A 21,583-nucleotide genomic window follows, 5' to 3' on the forward strand; every position below is an offset into this window, starting at 1 on the left:
CTCTCTGCCCTGTAGGACTCACGGTCAAGCTAGGGTATGAGGGCTGGGTTGGAAGCAGAAAAGCCATATAAACAGATTAGAGATTTAGAAACATCCCTCTGGTTGCCAGGAGGAGAAAAGACAGGGATTCTGGAGACAGGAAGACCAGGAAGGGCTGTGATTTCCAGCCAAGGGGAGCCTCTGAATTTTGAGGGAGGGGTATGTGGTTTGAAAAGACATAGTCTTATTATAGTTACACATCTGTAAAGTGGGGAAAAATAATATTGTTTTCATAACACAAATTTACAAACTGCTAAAATTAAGCTTGACAAAGCCGTCTTGGCCACTAGGGAGACCCAGATGAGAACGCAAAGATCTAAAAGCAGGGCCTAGCCGACGTTTTGGGTTTTTTTTTTTAAATTTTGTTGTTGTTGTTGTTGTTTTTAATGGAAGGACAAATAACCCTGAGTTCAGAGCTGTTGAAATCCTCCCGGTAAGAGAGGATGAGAATCTTAACTAGGGCAGTGGCCCAGCCACGCAAAGGAGGGGACAAGAATTTTCAAAGCCTCGCCAGAAACACACAAATATTTGTGGACAATTTACTGTGGGCTCCTCACAATAAAGTCATCTTCACGTGGGAGGTAATGAGGTACAAGAGAAAAACAAGGGCTTTGAAGTCCAGTGGACCTGGGTTCCTTTGATTCATTCAGCACTGATTGGGTGCCTAGGGTGTATCAGGCACCTGGGACGTGCTGGGTTGCAACGGTGAAGAAAAACTGCAGTGCTCTGTTCTTGGTCTTGCTACTTACAGGCTGTGTGCCCTGGGGCGGCCCACTTAACTTCACTGAGCCTCACTTTCCTAGCCTGCGAATGGCGCATAATAACTCTCGTTGGGAAGACCAAATGAGAAGGGGTAGGACAGGCCCTTATATATATGCCTTGCACCCAGTAGGTGCTTCATAAACATTTTATGGAGTGAGTGAATGAAAACGGCCCTAGTGAGGAAGAAACACCCAGACTGCAGAGAGGACCTGCAGCTTCCTGGGATGAGGTGCAGCTTCCTGGGTTAAGGAGGCCAGTCTGGACAGGCATAGAGATTTGTATGCAGTCTGGAATTGTATACAAAAGAAGGGTCAAAGTGAGACCTCAGGAAGTGGCTGTCTATCCCGCCCCTCCCACCACCATTGCCTTTCAAGGCAAAGGGCATGGCACTTGGCAGGCTCCTACTGGGAATTTTGGCCTCAGGTCCCAAAGGGCCAGTGCAGGACCAGTGAGGGCTTTGGTCCCAGGCTTGTCTGGCTGACCTTCAGAGAACACTCTAGTCATTTCTGGCTTCTGGGGAGAAGTCCCCAGCTGGACAGACTTGGGGAAGAAGGTGTGGGTGTGGCTGGTCTCTGAGGGCTGTTGTTTTATAATTCACTTTTCCACCCCTTTCCTTCCGTAGGACTACATTACCCCAGAGATCAGCCTGTACTCTGAGGAGGGCCTCAAGGGGGAGCAAGTGAAGCTAACCAAGGCCTTGGAGGACCCCCAGGGCCTGGAGAGGCCTCTGCAGGTGGCATCTGCCACTGTCTCCGCAGGACTGTGAGGCTGGGCTGTTCTGGGAACCCTACATTTAACATTCACTGTGCTGGGTGGTGGGGACACAGAGGTGACAGGACATGGTTCCTGCCCTCAAGAAGTGCTCAGTCTACTGGTGGGGCCAGGCAAGCAAGCAGACAGTGGCAATCCAGAGTTCCAGGATGGAGAGACACGGGGCTGTGGGAGTACAGAACAGCACCAAACCGGCCTGAGGTCAGAGAAGCCTTCCTGGAGGAGGAGACTCCTCAGCTGGGACGAGTCAGCCCCAGAAGAATCTAAGCTCCATGAGGGCAGGGACTTTGTATGTTTTGTTCACTACTGTATCTCTGATGCCTGAAACAGGGCCTGGCATGGGGTAGATGCCCCTAAATATTTGTTAATTGAATGAATGGGGAAAAGAGTATACTAGCACTTGCAAAGGCCCAGAAGTGAGAGACTGACTTTGAAAGTTCACTCTGGCCAAAGAAAGCAGCAAGTGGGGAGACATGAGGTCCAGGAGGAAGGCAGGGGGACAGGACAAAAGGCCTCTTTGTGCAGCTGGACTGTATTGTGAGGCTAATGGGGAATTATCAGGAGTTTTTAAGCAGGTCCGGCTGCTGGAAAGAACTCTCAGCCGTTGTGTGCAATTAGAGAGGGCCAGGTCGGAGGAGGGGAGATCAATGGAGTGGCTGCTGCAGGAAATTATGGGGGCCTGAAATGTCCTCCAGAGTCCCCTTGATGGGGGCCTCTCCCCCAAAACTTCTTTCCCCCCTCTACCCCTTCCACCCCATCCACTAATCTGTGTTCCCAGGAGTCTGGGGTGCAGCTGCCTCTCTGCCTCCCCTCAGGTGGCTTCTATACCCCAAGCCCTTCTTTGAAGACACTCCCTGCATCCTGGAGCCTGGAGAGTACCCCACCCCAGAGGCCTGGGGTGCATCAGATCCCAGTGTGGGCTCCCTGAAGCCCATGAGATTGGTAAGGAGCAGGTGGTCCCAAACAGGCTTGTCCTGTAGTCTGGGTGAAGAGGCTCGGCCTGGGAGCTCCTATTGGGAATGGGATTGGAGGAGAGGGAGGATTAGTCCAAGGGTTGGGGGAGAGGGAGGACATGGGGTTGGCCATTTTTAGGGGCTCCAGGAACAAGTAAACCCTAGGTCACCAGCCCCATCTGTCTTCCCGCACCTCTGGGCTGGTGTCTCAGCTCTGTCTCCTCTGCAGGGATGCCCAAGTGTGGAGAAGCCAGGGGAGCCCAAGGTAGGCATCTGGGCCTCAGGGTCAAAGAGGACCTTTGGGTGGGGTGTTTGTATGTGTGTGGCTATCACGGCCTGGACTAGAAGGTGGGAGAGGTGGGAGCTGGGGGCTAGAGGCTGGGCTGGGGAGGGGCGGGGTGGAAATCTGATGGGCTAATTGGGAACTGGCTTTTGATGTGTAAGGACCAGGTCAGAGGTCAGAGAAGAGACAGGAGTTAGGTAAGGGCTTGGGGCTCAGTGAGGGAGTGGGAGGGCTTAGCTCTGGGTTGATGCTGGGCAGAGTCATCCTGGGGTGGCTGGGTGGGTCTGGGTCCAGATCGCTCCCCACCAACCTCACACAGCCCCTCTCCCCCGCAGGCTGTAGTGTATGAGGCCCCAGGCTTTCAGGGCCAGAGCTGGGAAGTGAGCCGAGACATCTACAACCTGCAGCAGCCAGAGGACGGCCAGAGCCCCAGCTTGGCCTCTGTGGGGTCCCTGCAAGTTCTTGGGGGCTGGTGAGGACTCAGGACCCTTCCTTCTACCTCATCCTCCCCACTAGCCTCTACCCTCCGGGATGGGAAGTGACCTGGTCTGCCTAGGGGTGGGGGCAGCTCTCTTACACATCCATGGGCTTCCTGTGACTGGGTCTGTTTGTCTGCCTCCCCCTTCCCCCAGCTGGGTGGGCTACGAGAAGGAGGGTTTCCGGGGTCACCAGTATCTGCTGGAGGAGGGAAAATACGCTGATTGGTCACATTGGGGAGGCTATAACAAGGCGCTGACCTCCCTGCGAGTCATCCGGACGGTAAGCAAGAGCAACTGGGACATCCCTCTGCCTCTGGCCGCAGCCATACTTACCCCAGCACAATCTGTTGAGGGAAGAATTTGCGCCTCCTCTCCCTGTTCTCTAGAGCACCTGGAAGTGTTCCCTGAGGTCTAGCCTCTCTCCCTCCTAATGCCTTTCCCCAGCCCACACTGATCACCTCACCGCAAAGTCCCTTGGTGGACTGCGTCCTTGGGGTCTGGGCACTCCCAGGGGTTTCCGTCGGTGGGCGGGAGAAACCTGACTGTCCCTGGGGCCCAGGACTTCGGGGACCCGGAGGTGGTGCTGTTTGAGGCCATGGACTTTGAGGGGCATGGCGTGGAGGTGAGCGAGGCATTGCCGGATGTGGAGCTGGCGGGACACGGCCCCAGAACGCAGGCCATCCACGTGCTCAGCGGCGTGTGAGTGACGGAAGCTCCGGGAGCTGGGCCGGCCGGGGGCGGTTCCAGCAGAGGTACTGGCTCCTCCTGACCCGCGCCCCGCCCTTCCTGCAGGTGGGTGGCCTATGAGGAAGTGGGTTTCTCCGGGGAGCAGTACGTGCTGGAGAAGGGCGTGTACCGCAACTGCGACGACTGGGGCGCGAGCAACAGCGCCCTCGCCTCTCTGCAGCCGGTCCTGCAGGTGTGTGCCCGCCGCAGGAGCGGGGCCTCTTAGAGGGGAAGGGCTTGGCGTCCCCCAGCAGTGGTGGGCGGGACTGGAACAACAGGGCTTGGAGCTCCTGGGGGCGGGGCCTCCTGGAAGGGGCGGGGCTAATACGGACCTGGAGGGTGAGGGACCTGCGGAAAGGGTCGGAATACTGAAACCAGAGGAATTGAGGCTGGGGGCTAGCACACCCCTTAAATCTCGAAACTTCGGTCCCTCCCTTCAGGTCGGGGAGCACAATCTGCACTTTGTCTCAAAGGTAAGGAGCTGGTGGGGGGCCTATGTCTCCTCTTCCTTCATTTCAAATCTCTCCCCCACTTCCCCATTCTCTCTGTCCCACTCCATCACCCTCCTTCACTCTCATCTCTTCCCGTGTCTGCCGCCAGATTCAGCTTTTCTCCGGTCCGGACTTCCTGGGCGACCACATCTCCTTTGAGGATGACCAGACCTCTCTTCCCCCTTCCTTCCAGCCCCAATCTTGCCGGGTCCACGGCGGCAGGTGAGGAAGTGGGGAAGGGGAGACGGGGGCGGGAGGGGGGCGGGGGGCACCTGCACAGAAGCACTTAGCTCAGCTTGGAAATCGAGGCTGTAATTAGAGGTCTTTGTTGCAAATGATTTCTTTCCTTTGGCTTCCTTAAGATTAGCTATTCTATCCCAAATCATTCAATCTTAAAGCAAACAAAGCAAAATAAAGTTTTAGTAGAAAATGTAAAAACTGTAGACAGTATAGTGTAAATTAACAATAATTTATTATTACTTAATACCCAGTCCATGTTCGAATTCCTCCCGTTATCTCAAAAAATGCCTTTGTGAAATTGGTTTGTTTTTCTCAGGATCCAGACAAGGTCCACACATTGCATGTGGTCCATTTGATCTATAATGTATAACAGTACCTTTCCCTTCTTTTTATTTTATACCATTTACTCGTTTAAAGAACCCAATAATTTGCCCTGTAAGTTTCCCATCTTCTGTATTTACCCGATTGCTTCCTGGTGGTGTTTTAATTTTGTTCCTCTGTGCCCCATACTTCCTGTAAACTGCTAGTTAGATCTAGAGGCTTGATGAGATCCAGGGTTTTTTGTTTTGTTTTGCTGGCAAGAAGACTATTAGAGGTGGTATGTATACTTCCCACTGCATCACATCAGGAGGCGCATGTCTAGCTGTCCCATTTTTAATGATATGAAGATCCCTACATTATAAGATTCCTCTCTGACCTTTCACCTAAAGATTTTTAGCATCCATTGATGATAATTGCCTAGACCCATTATTTCTTTAGAGGTTACAAAATTATTTTCTAAGTTTTGTTATTCCCTATACATATATTGGCTGGAATATAAAGAAGAACTTTCCCTTTTCAACTATTTGTTTACCTGAAATAGTTTATACAAAAAAGGCAGTTTGATCTTTTCCCAAGAATCAGTGTTTGCTCCTTTCTATCGATTTTCAGAATAATTTCTGAATTGGTGCCCTAGCAACCTCCAGAGCTGACCAATGAAGATTTTTTAAAGTATTGTTATGAACTCACGGGTTTTTTATGTATATGAAATGCTCCAGGCCCTTGGAGTCACTTGTTCTTTTGTGTACTCAAATTGTTTCATCTTTGGCAAATGGGAGCACCTCCAAATTGCTTCCTGGGTATTTTTTATATGACCCCAATAGTTTTTTTTATAACTTCCTTGTTTTTCTGGTACAGTAAGATGTTCCAGGATCATTTTGTACATTTTTTGCCTCAAACCGGGAATCATTTCCCAAAGAATCCTGGTTGCTTTTAATGCATAATGCTCTTTGGAGACCAAAATCTGCACGCTAGGTGTTTCAAAATTATCATACTGATATTACTACTAACAGTAAAAACCAGTGAATGCTGTTTGAGGTCTCTCTGTTGTTCTTTTTGTCCTCAGAACATTCACCTACATCCCATTAGGTATGTACAGTTCAAACTATTGTGTTTTTAAGACATTTGAAATAATACTTTTTTCTGTGCAGTTATGCCACCAACCTGATACACAGTTAGGTTCATTTATTTTGTTTATTTTAATTTTTATGAATACTTCTCATTTTTACTTAATTCTGTTTTCTAATTACATAAAATATTTGTAGTGTTCCTGTCTTAGTCAGCTTGAGCTACTGTAACAAAATACCATACATTGGGTGGCTTAAACAACAGGAATTTATTTTCTCACAGATCTGGAGGCTGGAAGTCCAAGATCAAGGTGTTGGTTGATTTGGTTCCCTGGTGAGGGCTCTCTTCCTGGCTGGCAGATGGCTGCCTCCTTGCTGTGTCCTCACATGGCTGAGAAAGAGAGCTCCTATCTCTTCCTCTTCCTATAAGGACACTAATCCCATCATGGGGTCTCTAACCTTTTGATCTCATCTAAACCTAATTACCTCCCAAAGACCATCACATTGGAGGTTAGGACTTCAACATTGGAATTCTGGGGAGATACAAACATTCAGTCCATAATATTTCCAAAGTCAAGACTTAAAAAAACAATAGCTTTCATCTCTGTCCCTGCTACCTTTTCCACTCCCTCCCCCTATAGGTAATCTTTTGTGCGTGTGTGTGTGTGTGTGTGTGTGTGTTTAGTTTATTCATCCATTGTTTCTTTTTGAAGATATGAGCAAATATGCACTCATAAATTTACATATAATTATAGAAACCAAATATGTTTGGTTTTCCTCCTCCTCCATTTTCTTACACAAAAAAGCATACTACAACCTGGTAAATATACTAAAGACCACTGAATTGTACACTTTAAAAGAGTGAATTTTATGGTTTGTGAATTATATCTCAATTTTTTTAAAAGGAAGCATACTGTAAACACTGTTATGCACCTTGGTTTTTTTTTTTTTTTTGCGGTATGCGGGCCTCTCACCACTGTGGCCCCTCCCGCTGCGGAGCACAGGCTCCGGATGCGCAAGCTCAGCGGCCACGACCCACAGGCCCAGCCGCTCCGCGGCACGTGGGATCCTCCCGGACCGGGGCATGAACCCGCGTCCCCCACACTGGCAGGCGGACCCTCACCCACTGCACCACCAGGGAAGCCCCACCTTGATTTTTTTACTTAACAGTTTGGATATCACTTTATATCCCTTTAAGAACTCTTCCTCATTCTTTTTGACTGCTATGTTACACTCCAGATTCTTAGTTTATTCAACTAATCCCCAATTGATGGACATGTGGCTGCTCCCACTCTGCCACTGCAGACAGTGTGTAATCAATAGCCTTATGTATGTGTCATTTCATGTTTTTGAAGGGTGTCCTTGGGATAGATTCTGAGAAATGGGATTGCTGAGTAATTGTGCATGGAGTTTTGCTTGATGTTGCCAAATTTCCCCCGAAGGGCGGTATGATTTCATTCAGTCCTTTCTTAAGTCTGACCTTAGTCCCTGCTGCTGCAATGCCCATTTATCCTTGGCCTCCCCTGGACCGGGGGATCCCCGTCAAGTCTGCATCCACTCTGCTGTATCTCAGGGGGGCCTGGGCAGGCCAAGGAGAGGGTGGGCTCAAATATCTACTCACATCCCCCCACTCTTCCCCTTCCTTCCCCAGCTGGATCCTGTTTGATGAGAAGAACTTTGAGGGTGAGCAGCACATTCTCTCTGAGGGCGAGTTCCCCACTCTCACAGCCATGGGCTGCCTGGCCTCCACGGTCCTGGGCTCTCTCCAGAAGGTGCCCCTGGTAAGTGCCCTGCTCCAGTTCCAGGCACCCCTGAGGCAGGGGTTGCTGCTGGGGGAGCCCACACACAGAGCCTCTTCTCCCTGCTGAGTGGGCTTTGGGGCTTAAACCCAGTCTTCAGAACCACCCCAGGTCCCCTTGACCCCAGGGCTTCAAAGCCAGGTCAGCTTACTAGGGATTTATTGAGCCCCTGCTGAGATAGGTCCTGGAGCCCTGCAATATATCAAACATAGCCCTGCCTTCAAGGAACCCAGAAAGATTACAGCTCAGAGTGCTGTGTCCTGAAACTGAGGTGGGACAGGGCCAGGAGGGACTAGCACTCAGGGGTGGGCTGGGAGCAGGGGCGACCGCTGAGGTGGTGATTCTGGGCAGGGAGGAGTGGAACAGCAAGGTGGCTTTGCTGCGTGGGGGGAACGGTGGGCGAGAGGAAGGCAGTGGGGCTGCTGCTACAGTGATCCAGGACAAATGATGATGTCCTGGACTAGGAAGATGTGGAGAGAAGTGACATGGGCTGATGAAGGACCTGGAGTCTGTAGGACTTGGTTATGGACTGGGTGGCCAGTGGGAGTGGCACAAGCAGAACAGCTGGTGTTCACTGTACCATGCTCCGGGCAGTGTGTAAAAGGCTTCCCATGCACTAAGGCATTTAATCCTCACCACAGCCCTATGAGCCATATAACTATTATCTTCTCCCTTTTTCTGACGTGAAACTGAGGCACAGAGAGGTCACGTGACCTGCTTCAGGTCACGCAGCTGATAATAGACAGAGCCAGGTTCTGTACAACTACATGCTGGGCTCTGAAGACAAACAGACCTGGTTCTGAAGCCTGGCCTTAGGGCCTTGAGCAAGTGATTTGCCTTCTCTAGCCTCAGTTTCCCTCTAAGTGGGGATAATAATAGCACCTGTTTATAGGGCAGTTGAGAAGTTATAATAAGATCAGGTAAAGCACTTGGCACAGAACCTGGCGTGTAGTAAACCCTGAATACATGAGAACTGCTATAATGACCAGTGTTATTCTTGTCACTCATCTTAGAAGCGCCATTTGCTGGGGAGGAGGTTTGAGGGGCAATGGGGGTTCTATCTGGCACCTGCTACATCTGAGAACCCGGGGGCCACCCAGCTGGCGGCGTCCAGGAGTCAGGGGCCCTGTGGGGTGGAGCTCAGGAGGGAAGAGAACCTGAAAGACCATTCTGGGAGTCGGGGTGTCTGGAACTAGAGGGACTGAGTTGGGGACTCTCGTGGCCTCACCCCTTCTCTGTGCCCCCGGCCGCAGCACTTTTCAGAGCCATCCATTTTCCTGTATGGCCTGGAGTGCTTCGAGGGGAAGGAGATCGAGCTCAGTGGGGAGCTGCGGAGCCTGCAAGCCGAGGGCTTCAACAACCACGTGCTGTCTGTACGGATCAAGGGGGGCTTGTGAGTGTGCCGCGGGGATGCGGGGGCTGCGAGGGAGGGAGGGAGGTCGGGGGCCTCCAGGTCTTCCCCCCACTTCTACTGTACTCCCCTCCACGCCAGGAGGGAGAGGGGGGAAGGGTCACTGGCCCTCAGGGCTTGGACCCCAGCCCGAGGTGCTCTCCAGGACCCTCCTCTGCCCTGCAAACCCCAGAGCTCCCTCCCAGCCTCCCTCTCTACCCGCTTCCGGGACCTGAACCCCAGGCAGAGGAGTCCGGGCATGAGAGAGGAGGAGGTGGAGAATGTTCTGACGGCTGCTCCTCCTCTTCTGCCTGCCCGTCTGTCTGTCTGTCTTCCTCGCTGTGTCTGCGGCACTTACGGGGCCCAGCTGGGTGCTGTGTCAGCACAGCGACTTCCGGGGCCGCCAGTGGCTGGTGGGCAGCTGCGAGATCACCAACTGGCTGACGTACAGTGGGACCCAGAGGGTGGGCTCCCTCTACCCCATCAAGCAGGTAGGTAGCATGTCGGGTTGAGCACGTCTGGGCCAGTCTGTCTGGCTGTTTGTCTGTCTGTGCGTTTCCCATGTTTCCCAGACTCGGCCTTTGTGTACTTTGGTCACAATTTTTGTCACACCATCATTCCTTTTGAACCATTGTCTCCTTAATATTTTCCTCTAAACCAACTCCCTTTTTTTTTTACTTTATCCTACCCTAAGGAGTCATGTCTATAAGATCATGGGTTTGATGTGTATGTATGATTTTTCCTTAATAGACATTGTGATAAATTCATTACCATTAAATTTTTAACAATAAGGCTTATCCACATAAGCCTGAAAATTATCTCCTGTACCACCCACCAGTGGTAAGCACACTTCACTTTGAAACACGGTGTCTGTACTTGTGTTTCCGTATGTCTGTGAGTGCATGTCTGGACATGTGTCTCATTTATGTGCATGTGCATTTATGTGGAGGCATGGCCACAGAGAGGTGTGTGTGTGTGTGCGCGCGCACACGCGTGCCCATCTGAGGGCGTTTCTGTGTCTGTGGTATCACTTGTATGCGTGTGTCCTCTGGAGGTGATCTGTGGGGGGATGTTTGTCATCCCCTCACCCTGTACATCTGTGAGAGTATATTTATGACTGCACGGGCCTGTACTTGTGACACCGTTGAAAGTGTGTGTCTTTGTGTGAGGAAACTTGTGTGGTCCCTATTTCAGACTCTTATAACATCATTGCTAGAAGGAATCTTGGAGATTATCTCCAACCTTCACATTTTACAGATGGGGAAATAAAGGCCCAGAGAAGTGGACAAGAATTTGCTCTGCAATCTTCACAAGTATTTTACCTCCATGGGCCTCAGTTTCCTCATCTTTAAAATGCGGGTGCTGTGTATGATAGAGGTGTTTAGAGGATTGAAGATAATAATGATGTAAAGCCCTTAGAACAGTGCTTGAATGGTTAGGCACTCAACAAACGTTAGCCGTGATTATTATTATTACTATTATTACTGTCACCACCATCCGAGACCCCCAGGTGATTTGGGGCCGAGCCAGGTCTGATGTCTGACAGCCCAGTGTCCGCCCTGCTGTGGTACCTCTTCAGCATGGGTAGTGCGTGCATTTCTCTCTGTAAGTGTGTGTGCACATCTGTATTCCTATACACATCCAAACTTTTGGCAAACATAAGCACCTGGCGCGGAGTTGGCTGGGGGAGCAAATAGTGTGAGCGTACATTTCGATGTGTATCCATGTGTTTGTATCTGCGGCACTCCTGTACAACCATGTGGATCTTGGGTGTATCTGCCAGTGTTTCTGTGTGTATCTCTACAGATGTGGAACTGTGTGCGTGTGCACTGTGTATGTGCCCCCGGCATATGTGTGAGAAAGAAGGGGTGACTTAGAAGCAGGGTCGAGGATGGTTTGGGGCAGGAGGGAGAGCTTGGGAGCTTGGGATACTGGAGGGTCCAGAGTTGAGGGCATTGGGGGCCCAAGCGGGAGCATCCCTGCCCAGAGACCCCTGACTCTCAGCTCCCCCCACTCACCAGCGCCGGGCTTATTTCCACCTCTGGAATGCGGCCCTGGGGGGATTCCTGGCAGTGCCGGACCACGTGGAGGACATGAAGGCGGGCCGCGTGGTGGTCTCTGAGCCCCAAGCTGGAGGCAGCTGTATCTGGTACTACGAGGATGGGCTGCTGAAGAACCAGGTACCAGTTTAGGGACTGGGACAGGGTCACCAGGGCCCCAGACCCTCACAAGCCTACCTTTGGGACTCCCAGCCTGTTCCCAGTCAGGAACAGGACCCGGCCTTTGGCCAGAGAGACAGAGAGATACACAAACACCAGGACCCTGGTGGAGGTGGAGAATGCAGGCTGTGTACCCCTGGGCACTTTGGGCTCTTCTCTGGGCCTGTCTCCCGTCTGCAAAACAAGAGCGTTGAACCAGATGCTTCTAAGGGACCACTCAGCTCTGATATCCTGTGACAGATTTGGATCCTATTAATAATGATAGATCTACTCCACAAACATTTCCTGAGCACCTGCTACGTGCCAGGCCCTGTTCTAGGTGCTGGGAATATAACAGTGAGAAGACAGAAACAACTCCTGCCCTCCTGCAGCTTGCATCCTAGTGGGGAGAGAAAGAAACAAATGAGTAAAATATCTTAGTACCTTAGGTGTTAAAAAATGCAATAGAGGAAAAATACAATAAGAAAGGAAAATAGGAAGTATCAGTAGCTCTGACAAGGGAAGCCCTTCCCGAGAAGGTGGCATTGGAGGGAGGCACCTTGCAGGTTTCTTCATGTGAATGCCTCATGTAATCCCTAGAGGGCACTAGGGAGCAAGTTCTATTATACTTCCCATTTTATAGGTGAGGAAACGAGCACAGAGAAGTTAAGTAACTGGCTGAAAGTCACATAGCCAGTAAGTATGTGGAAGCTTGTCTGCTGCTAAAGCCTGTGCTTCAGGAGTCAGTCATGGAAGGCTTCCTGGAGGAGCTCATATTTTTCCAGCCCTTTTATGGTTTCTCACATTAAACCCTCACAACAGCCGTCCCCAAGGAAACCAGAGCTCAGAAGGATTAGGAGATTTGCCCAGAGTCACAGTCCATACAAGCCAGGGTTCAAAGCTGGGTGTGTCAATGGTGTCTTGGGTTTGGTGGAGTCTCTGTGGGGAAGGCCAGTGCCTGACGACCTCCTGGGGCCTCAGGTGGCCCCCACTATGAGCCTGCAGGTGATTGGCACCCCCAGCACCGGCTCCAAGGTAGTGCTGTGGGCTGAGAGCCGCCTTCCCCGCCAGACGTGGAGCATCAGTGAATCAGGCCATATCTGCAGCCAGATGTTTGAAGGCCGGATCCTAGATGTGAAGGGTAAGTTGAGCATGTGTGTGGGAGAAGGCCCCTGCAGGCAGCAGAGTCCCCAGCTCTCTCTGACCCTCTCCCCATCTCTTACCCCCTCCCCCAGGTGGCCAGGGCTACGACCGGGACCACGCAGTGCTGTGGGAGCTGGCCAAGGACAGGGCATCCCAGATCTGGACTGTCCGTGTGCTTTGAACCTCCCCCCACCCCCCAGCCCTGGAGGCGCTCCCTGGGATGGAATGTTTTTATAGGGTTTTTTGTTGTAACATAAACTTTTATAATATGCTCCCAGGTACCCTCATCTCTGTGCGCCTTGGTATTTGGGGGTGGGAGTGAGGATTTGTTCACCTGCCTTCTTACTTGCCTGCACTCAGGTGGGCTTCTTCCCTCCCAGCTCCAGTTCTGGGGCCCAGGTAAGGCCCCCGTCTGCCACAGAGGGAACAGTGGGACCAGGCTAACCGCTGAGTGTGGTCTTGTATGCAGTCACCCCAAATGATGTGTTCTCAGGTCCTGCTCTGAGCCAGGTTTGGCACTGGGCTGTGGGGACACAAATATGAACCAAGCCCCTTGGTCCCCACCCTCAAGCCACTCAGAGTCCAGTGGAGGATCCCGATGGGAATGGTGATACACTCAGTGACTGGGTGAGAATGGAAGTGGAGGGATGCACAGGGGAGGAACCTAAACCTTTTAGGGGCACAGGGCAGGGAACACTGCTCAAAGGAGGGAACCCTCAGCTAAGATGTGGAGGATGAGAAGGAGTCAGCCAGGCTAGAGGGTGGCAGAGGGATGCAGACAAGTCCAGCGGCGGAAACTGGGAAGTGCAGTGCGGTGGGGACTCAGTGGGCGGGGTGGGAAAGGCAAGTGGGAGCCACACCTCAAATGGCTTTGCCCACCCGGGCTCCTCTCAATTTCCCCCAACTCTGGTCTCAAGTCCTAAAGGTTTGGCCCCCAAGAAGCTAGAACAGGGGGTCTTGGTCCCTAACCCAGCTCAGAGAGGGCAGGACATAGTCTTTCAATCTGGTAGACACTTGTCCCCTTGGCCAACGCCCTCCAGGAAGAGGCAGATGGTCGAGGCCCTTGGGGGCTTCTCCAGAGTTCCCTTCCTACTTTTCAGCTCCCAGTTCCACCAGCCCGCACCCAGGAGGGTTGTCCTTCCTGCCTTCCCAGCCCATGGGTAGGCAGGGAAGAAATGGACAGTGGCCTCTTCGTCTTTTTCAGTCCCCAGTGGTTGGGGACTTGAAGACAGGAGGATGGCTGTGAGGCTGGGAACCCCTATAGGCTGGTGGTGGGGGGGCTTCTCTCTGAATCTGTCATTCTGAGGACACTGAGGCAGTGGAGTGGGGGGCTCTCTGAGCCTCCGCAACTGGGGATGTCCAGGGTCTGGGAAGGGGTGGGGGTGGGGTCCTCTGGGACCATCATTCCCAAACTCGCAGGGACAGGTAAGCAAATGCAACTAAAGGGAGGGTGAAGATGGCAGGTTCTGCGTCGTGTCCCTGCAAGGGGATTCGAAGGGGAAGGGCCTCCGCATTTGGACTTTGGCGCAAGGCAGGTGAGGTGCGAGCTCGCTGGTGCCACCTCGCCTGCTGATGGGGCTATAGGTGGCCCCTTGGTGCTGCTGCAGACCTGGATCTTTGGGCCTGGTGACGTCCAGTGACCACACACGGGACCCCACTCCAAGTACATGACAACTTTATTGAGCCCCGGCTGGGTGGTGCTTGCCCCTCCATGTCAGTATCTCGCTGTGTCGGCCATGGCCCCCCAGGCTCTACGTGTCAGTTCCCACAACCTGCTCATCTCTAGCATCAGTGCCTCCCAAGGATGGGGCAGGGAGGGGCTTCTCTTGCTAGTGATGGTGGCAGCTGTCCTGGGGGCACGGGGCTAGGGCTGGGCTGGGGCGTGTCACCTCATCTGAGGTGGAAGAGCTGGATGACGATGTTAGTCAAGAAGACAAGGGTGCTGCCGCCGCCCAGGCTGCCGAGGGCTGGGGCCCCATTACTGGGTTTCTGGGTGGTGGTCTGGTTTCCCAAGACTCCAGTTTGTATCTGCAAGAGAAGTGTGGCAAGCTCATGGGGGGTTGAAGTTCGTGTTCGTTGTTTAGAGACAGTGCCCCCACCCCAAGTAGTTCTCAGTTCCCTGCCCCAGTGACCACAACTTCTACCACAAGGTCCTGTGAGGATGGTTGGCTGCTTCCTGCCTCAACACAGGCAGGGTCAGAGGCGGTTACTGGTCCACGTCCCACAGAACCTTCCTTTCACGTCCACCAGACCACCAGCTCCTCCAGCATGTAGGAGATAGGGGAGCCTGTGCCCCCAGCGCTTGACCGTCCAGGGCCTGAGCCTCCCTGAACCTCAGTTTCTTCATCTTGTGAATGGGGAGAAGAGCCCGTCACAGTCATGGGGGTCACATGAGACAGGGCTGGCGAGAAGGCACCTGGCAAAGTGTAGGTGGGTGGGGAGGGTGTGGCTTCTCCCCTGAGGAGGTAGCAGATGGTGATCAAGCTGTTCTCAATGCTTGATCAGGCTGCAACCAGAACTGCCCCTCATGGAGATTAAGCTGTTCTCGACGCTTGATCAGGCTGTTCCTGATCGAAAACTGGATGGTTCCCATGCCCCGCACCGACTAACGTGTGAGATGCCGCCAAGCTGCCTCTTGGAATAGCAGTTGGTCTCGAGCCTCTACCTGTTTCCAGAGTGGGAGATTTCTATCTTAGCATTGCCGAACGCGCGGGCTCCTCTCCCGGGGGGTTTCCTGCCACCTCCAGAACCGGATCAGGCTCCATTTGAACATTTCCCGGCCCCCTCCCATAGGACCATTTCCCCAGGTTCCCTGTGGGTTGATGCCATCCTCTCTCAGGGCCAAGCCTCTTAATCCCCTGTTATTCCATAGCACCCCTTGGGTGCCTCAGTATGCCTGGCACCCTGTAAGTGCTCCCCAGCCTCGGGTACAGAAGACAGTCCTGCTCAGGGGCAGCCCTCAAACGGGCTGCTCCCAACCAGAAGGACTGGAAGGCTGGGAGTCAGGCCCCCTGAGCCCATGGTTCCCCTGCTGGAGCCTCTGCTCCCGTGGAAGAAGGCTGGGTGCCCAGGAGCCTGCATGCCTTCTCCCCCATGCCGGGCAGATCTGGGGAGTCCTGGGTGATGGTGCCGGGGGCTCTGGGGTGCTGCTCTTACCTGAATCATAATCAAGAGGCTGACGGTGAATAGGAGGAAGAGGAAGCCTTTCATCTTGGGAGTCTCTCAATGGCCCTCTTTGTAGCAGCTTTTGGAGATGAACGCAGGGCTGTCTGCAGGCCTCTTCTGGCTTGGCTGCTTTTGAACGAGAAGGAGGCAGGGAGGCGGGGTGGAGGGAGAGGAAGGAGGGCCTACAGGGTGGGGTGGGGTGCTACTGCTTTTCTACAGACCTTGGGGTGGAGCGTGCCAGGCCCTAGGTTCTACAGCCCTGGCAGATGGTGGGTTCTGGAGAGGGACTGAGGCACATCCCAGGGGATGGGAGGTAGGCATCCACGAGGCACCTGTGCGGCAGTAAATAGAGCCCTGGGCTTGGAGTCATGCATAGCGGGGATTGAATCTTAGTTTAATCACATATCAACTCCGAGACCCTGGGCCAGAAACTGTCCGTCTCTGAGCCTTTAACGAAAGAGCTGCCAGAGAATTAAATACAGTATAATTAAAAGGAGATTGGGGCCGGGGATAGGCGCTGAAAGAGAAAAGGCTGGGATAAATTTAGGTTTCAGGATAAGGTTGTAGACTGTTCCACAGGTTCAGAATGAAGGCTTGGGGAGCATGAAAATTTGGGGTGGTGGGGGAGGAGATTCCTGTGAAAACAAAGGAGCACTGTGTTAGGAATCCAGAAACCTAGCTTCTAGGTAAGCCCATTCCCCCTGGGCCTCAGGTTTCTCATTTCAAGTGAGAAGACTGAAGCGGATTATTTCTGAAGTTTATTAAGACCTAGCATCTTGTGATTTGGATGAAGAAAATAACAGATTGTGTATGTCAATCTCAGATGGATAGGAGGAGGGCTAGTGGAGGGTCGAGAAGTTAATAAACTGCTGGGGAAGGGGTTTGGGGTGGGGTGGCTGTGAAGTTCTAGCCAGGGGTGGGGGATGAGGTGAATCACAAAGGTGCCTGGACAGTGCTCCATTCTTTATACATTTTATTCTCTCAGTGGGGTTCTGCAGTAGGTTTCATAATTATCCCCATTCTCCTGATGAAGAAACTGAGGCTTGGATATTAAGTGACTTGTCCAAGGTAATAAAAGGTGGAGCCAGTTTCATGTGTAATTGAATCCAGGTATGTCTGAAGCTGCAGTCATGTATGTAACCTCTGGGGCTTTCCTAGAAGTCACCAATTAAATCTTGGTTTCCTGACTGGCTCCCTCCTGGAGGACCCAGGGATTGGCTCTACAGCCCAGCTCCAGCCCCACTTACTCTCCCTTCCTAAGTCTATTCTATGTCTCATTTGCATGCCAGATAGTGGAAAAAAATAAAACCTTTCACTTCCCTTCTATGCTTTTGTGTCTCATGTATCAAGCCTCAGAAAAACCTGAGTGGGCCTTTAGGGCCTCCAGCCCTGGCTGAAAAGAAACAGAAAAGAACTGAAAGTCAAGGCTGGAGAGAGAAAGCCAGGAAGTGGCGAGAGAGGGGTAGGAATCTCGCCCCCGGGGAGGTGGGTAGGGAAGGAAGTGGGTGGAGCCCTCAACTACCTGTCACTGCCCACCCCCATCAGCTCCTTCACCAGATGCCTTTCCTGACCCTCTGTTCAAGTCTCAGCTGCCTTTGGTGCACCTGTTGGGGTGGGTGATTCTGGGGGTTCATGAGAGTCTGTGAGGCAGGGATACCAGAAGGGCACTGGCCCAGGAGACAAGAGGCCCATGTTAAAGTCCAAGATTGCTCTGCTGAAAATTGACGCCATCATACTGGGCAGTCTTCTGCCTTCTGACAAAGAGGCAGCTAAGGTGGGCTAAACCCTGGGGCCAGCCAGGATGCCCTTTCTCCATGCTGTGGATTCTTGTGAGGATACTTAAATGCCAAGCTCATATTTGCAAAAATATTCTTAGAAACCTGAGAAATTTCTTTTCCACGTCCTGGGTCTCTGCTGTCATTTGAGCTTGAGCTGCTAGTGGTGGGGGGATCTGGGTGCTGGAAGGGTTTTTAGGGTCATAAGGACTTGGGGCATGAAGGGATATCTGGAGTCTGTCAGTACCTGAGAGAAGTGGGGCTTCAAACCTTTTCCTCTCCTGCCCTCTGAGCAGTTTGATTCTGTCTTGACACCATCTGGATAGACAGAACCCTGGTCGCAAAGCTTAAAGAGCTTAGAGAGACCCCCATTTTACAGATGGGAAAGTTGAGGGCCCAAGAAGGGCAGGTTAATGGCAGAGCTGGAGATAGAACTTAGTCTATTTCTTGACTTCCCTGTCCTACTGTACACCTTCTCCAAACCTGACTTGATGGGAAATCTCAATCCACACCCCCTACAACGCCTTCAAAGAGAGGGAGTTCCTCAGTGTTCCAAGAGCTCCTTCTCTTGGTCACTGCACTAAAGGTTGTGCCTGCTAAGAATATGGTCTGGTAGTTTGACCCAACACCAGGTCCCTCTAGGTCTCATCACCTCTTTAACTCAGCAGAAAACAGAATATGGGACTTCCCTGGTGGCGCGGTGGTTAAGGAACCGCCTGCCAACGCAGGGAACACGGGTTCGAGCCCTGGTCTGGGAAGATCCCACATGCCGCCGAGCGACTAAGCCCGTGCGCCACAACTACTGAGCCTGCACTCTAGAGCCCACAAGCCACAACTACTGAACCCGCATGGCACAGCTACTGAAGCCCGTGCGGCTAGAGCCCATGCTTGGCAAGAAAGAGAAGCCACCACAATGAGAAGCCCACGCACCTCAACGAAGAGTAGCCCCCACTCACTGCAACTAAAGAAAGTCCAACACAGCCAAAAATAGATAAATAAATGAATAAAACAAAACAAAAAAACAGAATATGGCAGTTAGGCTAGCTGAATGAATGGGTGAATATAAGGTGATCACTCCCACCTCCAAGCCGTGCATACCTGTATTCATGCAATAAATGCTTATTATGGGCCAATAGCAGACTAAGTACTGGGGAGTTACCAACGAAGAAAAGAATTAAGGGGAACAAAGAGGTGAGCCCTTTGGGGCTGCTTTTCCCCTAAAAGTATTTGCCACTTCCAGAAGAGACAGCTGAGAAACTGAGCAGAGCTTTCTACAGATTTATGGGGCTGGGGGAGAAAAACTGTAGTTCAAGACCTACTAAGAAATGGGGGCGCTGGTAAACTCCCCCACCCTCCACTAGGCTTTGGGTTGGGACCATGAAAGGTTACACCTGAGGAGTAAGAGTAAACAGGAAACAACAGCCCAGCCCGTCATAGAAACTGAAGACAACGTGATCAAAAAACAAAAAACACCCCGAAAAAAACAAAGAGGAACAACAGATAATAGAAACAATTACACAGAAGATCCAGATAATGGCATTATCAACCAAACTTTTAAATAACAATGCTTAGTGTATTCAAAGACATATAAGACAAGACCACAAACTAGAAATTATAGAAAAGAACCAAATGGAGGGGCTTCCCTGGTGGCGCAGTGGTTGAGAATCCGCCTGCCAATGCAGGGGACACAGGTTCAATCCCTGGTCTGGGAAGATCCCACATGCCACGGAGCAACTAAGCCCGTGCGCCTCAACTATTGAGCCTGTGCTCTAGAGCCCGTGAGCCACAACTACTGAGCCCGCGTGCCACAACTACTGAAGCCCACACACCTAGACCCCGTGCTCCACAATGAGAAGCCACAGCAATGAGAAGCCTGTGCACTGCAACGAAGAGTAGCCCCCACTCACCGCAACTAGAGAAAGCCCACACGCAGCAATGAAGACCCAATACAGCCAAAAATAAATAAAATAAATTTATTAAAAAAAAAAAGAACCAAATGGGAATTCTAGAACTTAAAAATACAATAATAGAGGGCTTCCCTGGTGGCGCAGTGGTTGAGAATCTGCCTGCTAATGCAGGGGAAACGGGTTCGAGCCCTAGTCTGAGAGGATCCCACATGCCACGGAGCGGCTGGGCCCGTGAGCCACAACTACTGAGCCTGCGCATCTGGAGCCTGTGCTCCGCAACAAGAGAGGCTGCGATAGTGAGAGGCCTGCGCACCGCGATGAAGAGTGGCCCCCGCTTGCCACAACTAGAGAAAGCCCTCGCACAGAAACGAAGACCCAACACAGCCAAAAATAAATTAATAAATTTTAAAAGATACAATAATAGAAATTAAGAACTCAGTGGATAGTTTTAACATCAGATTAGACACAAATGAAGAGAGAATTAGAGAAGTAGAAAATGATACTAAAATATTACAGCATAATATAGTTGTTAAGTATCTGCTGTGTGCCAGGTACTGCACACACTGGGGCTACAGAAGTGAAAAAAAAGGACATAGTCCCTGTTATTATGGAACTGACATTTGAATGGGGGAAAACATTAAAAATTATGGTAATTTAAGATTTCAGTAAATGCTGTGAGGAAGTCAAAAGGGTGGTGTGAGAAAAGAGAAATGGGAAGAGGACATATCATAGGTTAGTGTTCAGGGAAGACCACTCAAAGGGAATGTTTGTGCAGAACGAGAGGGACCTGGGTGAGCAAAACACCTCAGGCCACTCCCTGTCCCAGTTTCACAGTGTTCTTTAATGACTGTTCCCAGGGCCTTGCACAGTCTCACACTGGGCAAGTGCTCAATATGTACTTGAGCTCAGTGACAGAACGGAACACAGCAAGGATGGGAAGAAAGGAAGGGGGTTGCAGCACATATTACAGTATGATCTGCCCTGCAGCTTTCACCCCCACTGAGAGAGGGCTGTGATCCAACAGCGCCACAGAACATTCCAAGGGAAATCTTCATCTGTTTGTTCATCCATCCAGCCATCCATCCATTCATTTCAGACAATTTATTGACACCTACTGTGTATCAGGTAAGATGAATTCCCTTGAGGAGTTCATAGTCCAAGAAGGAGACACATACAGAAAAAAATCACAAAAAGGATAAGGAATGTTATAATGGCAGCAGGCCTACTAGAATGTAGAGTGTAATTCCATTTGGGGGGAGTGGGGGTATTCATGGAGGAGGGGACATTTGAACTAGTTCTTGAAGGATGGAGGGGGATTTTCCCAGGGGGAAAAGGCAAAGGAGGATGTTCCCATTGGAAGGAGAGGCCTCAACATAGGAGAGAACATGATAGTTTCTGGAACACTGAGAAGGGTGAAGGGCAGGACACATAATATGAAGGTCCTAAATGTCAACAGGATATAGGGAGGGCTTGACCCAAGGCGCCTGTGATGTGGGTGGAGAAGAGGGGGAAGGTGGGAGAGATAGCCAGGTTTTTATTCTGAAGGAATGCTTGGACTGAGAGGACCTCTTTCTCCATTATTATTTACCTCTCCCTCCTGAGCTGCTAGGAGTTGATAAACTCTTTAGCCCCAAAGGGGTCATAACTGATAAGGGTTTTTCAGGAAATGATCTAGAAGCAAAGTGGACTCTATTCTCAAGAACAGAGGCCTCCAAAACCCTCTAACACTCTAACCCTGTAACCCTCTACTTCCTCATCCCACAGGTGAGGAGCAGACCCAGAAAGAGCCTCCCTCCTCCCATTCCAGGGCCTTTGCACCATTGTCAGGCAATAAGCATCCACCCCAGGATGGAATCAAGAAGAGGCCAAGTGGCCCCCACCCCAGAAGTCCAGAGGGAGTCCTGGGTGAGCTTGGAAGCTGGACAAATTTTCCTCCAATGTCCTTCTAACACTTAAATGTTTTTTTTTTTTTTGGCTGCACTGGGCAGCACGTGGGATCTTAGTTCCCTGACCAGGGATCAAACCTTTGCCCCCTCTAGTACAAGCGCAGTCTTAACCACTGGACGGCCAGGGAAGT

General features: G+C 51.5%; 1 protein-coding gene across 11 annotated transcripts in view; it reads left to right on the forward strand.

Annotated features, from left to right (window-relative positions):
* The window catches only part of CRYBG2 (crystallin beta-gamma domain containing 2), a 28,015-nt gene extending 15,084 nt beyond the window's left edge, over positions 1 to 12,931 (forward strand). For all 11 annotated transcript variants that reach the window (XM_060140965.1, XM_060140967.1, XM_060140968.1 and 8 more), the window contains 15 exons: positions 1,424 to 1,563; positions 2,388 to 2,514; positions 2,755 to 2,790; positions 3,144 to 3,280; positions 3,441 to 3,567; positions 3,847 to 3,986; positions 4,080 to 4,206; positions 4,454 to 4,486; positions 4,614 to 4,726; positions 7,781 to 7,910; positions 9,182 to 9,321; positions 9,686 to 9,809; positions 11,340 to 11,498; positions 12,498 to 12,657; positions 12,752 to 12,931. In XM_060140965.1, coding sequence (XP_059996948.1) covers positions 1,424 to 1,563; positions 2,388 to 2,514; positions 2,755 to 2,790; positions 3,144 to 3,280; positions 3,441 to 3,567; positions 3,847 to 3,986; positions 4,080 to 4,206; positions 4,454 to 4,486; positions 4,614 to 4,726; positions 7,781 to 7,910; positions 9,182 to 9,321; positions 9,686 to 9,809; positions 11,340 to 11,498; positions 12,498 to 12,657; positions 12,752 to 12,840 — 1,782 coding nt within the window. In that variant the 3' untranslated portion in view covers positions 12,841 to 12,931. The remainder of the gene's footprint in view (positions 1 to 1,423; positions 1,564 to 2,387; positions 2,515 to 2,754; positions 2,791 to 3,143; positions 3,281 to 3,440; positions 3,568 to 3,846; positions 3,987 to 4,079; positions 4,207 to 4,453; positions 4,487 to 4,613; positions 4,727 to 7,780; positions 7,911 to 9,181; positions 9,322 to 9,685; positions 9,810 to 11,339; positions 11,499 to 12,497; positions 12,658 to 12,751) is intronic.
* The last annotated feature ends 8,652 nt before the right edge of the window (positions 12,932 to 21,583 follow it).

The sequence above is a fragment of the Lagenorhynchus albirostris genome, chromosome 2 (assembly GCF_949774975.1).
Source record: "Lagenorhynchus albirostris chromosome 2, mLagAlb1.1, whole genome shotgun sequence".
In the NCBI taxonomy this organism is placed as follows: Eukaryota; Metazoa; Chordata; class Mammalia; order Artiodactyla; family Delphinidae; genus Lagenorhynchus; species Lagenorhynchus albirostris.